The sequence below is a fragment of the Bison bison genome, unplaced genomic scaffold (assembly GCF_000754665.1).
Source record: "Bison bison bison isolate TAMUID 2011002044 unplaced genomic scaffold, Bison_UMD1.0 scf7180017849101, whole genome shotgun sequence".
In the NCBI taxonomy this organism is placed as follows: domain Eukaryota; kingdom Metazoa; phylum Chordata; class Mammalia; order Artiodactyla; family Bovidae; genus Bison; species Bison bison.
In genome coordinates, this window is record NW_011479674.1 from 17,878 (window position 1) to 18,700 (window position 823).

Sequence of the window (823 nt, forward strand, 5' to 3'; positions counted from 1 at the left end):
ACTTTGGGATTGGTAACTTATTTGTCTGGCTTCTTGGAGGCACCTCTGTGCGTTTGTCCTCAGGTGGTCTTATGGATGTCTCTCAAAAAATGGTTATTTTATATGATTTGTCATGGAATATGTTCTAATAAATCATTCTTCTATCATGTGGCAGCATGCTGGTGTCCGGCACCGTGGCCTCATTTCTCCAGTGGTGGTGTTTGGGGAGGGAGGGGGCCCCGTGCAACCCGGGAGGTTCACGCCAGGGTCTCCCTTTCTGGTCTGCTGCTGCTGCTGCTGCGTCGCTTCAGTCGTGTCCAACTCTGTGCGACCCTAGGCAGCCCTCCAGGCTCCTCTGTCCACAGGGTTCTCCAGGCAAGAACACTGGAGTAGATTCCCATTTCCTTCTCCCTTCCTGGTCTGGAAAATCCGTTTTGATCTGCAAGTCAGGCGCACTGCAGTGCAGACATGCTGCCACCAGAGGGCGACCTAGGTGAGAAAGCAAAGCTGGGAAGTGTCTGAGGTTTGCTTTGGATAAAACGTTATTCAAGCCATTCAGTGATGCAGCGTCCAAGGGCACCCTTCACAGTGGGTCCTGCCTGTAGACAGAGCCCAGGAGTGACGCAGGCCCCTGGTGCTGGGCGTCTGCTGCTCCCAGTCCGTCCCCTTTTTTATGGCTCAGAGGGCTGTCTGACCTTACTTGCTGACCCTCCCGCCCAGGAGCCATATGTGCCCACGTACAGGGAGGCAAGAGGGACAAGGTGACCAGAGCGAGCGTCCTCGGGGCCACTCGGGCAGCGGTCGGCCTCCAGGGGGCGCTTTCACCTCGGCAGGGCCCCAGCCT

General features: G+C 56.5%; 1 protein-coding gene across 1 annotated transcript in view; it reads left to right on the forward strand.

Moving 5' to 3' along the window:
• Positions 1–779, forward strand: part of LOC104993296 (centrosomal protein of 170 kDa protein B-like) — a gene marked incomplete at its 3' end in the record, with an annotated part of 10,232 nt that extends 9,453 nt beyond the window's left edge. Inside the window, exon 7 of the mRNA XM_010846476.1 lies at positions 700–779. Within this exon, the coding sequence (XP_010844778.1) occupies positions 700–779 (80 nt within the window). The remainder of the gene's footprint in view (positions 1–699) is intronic.
• Between the last annotated feature and the right edge of the window lie 44 nt (positions 780–823).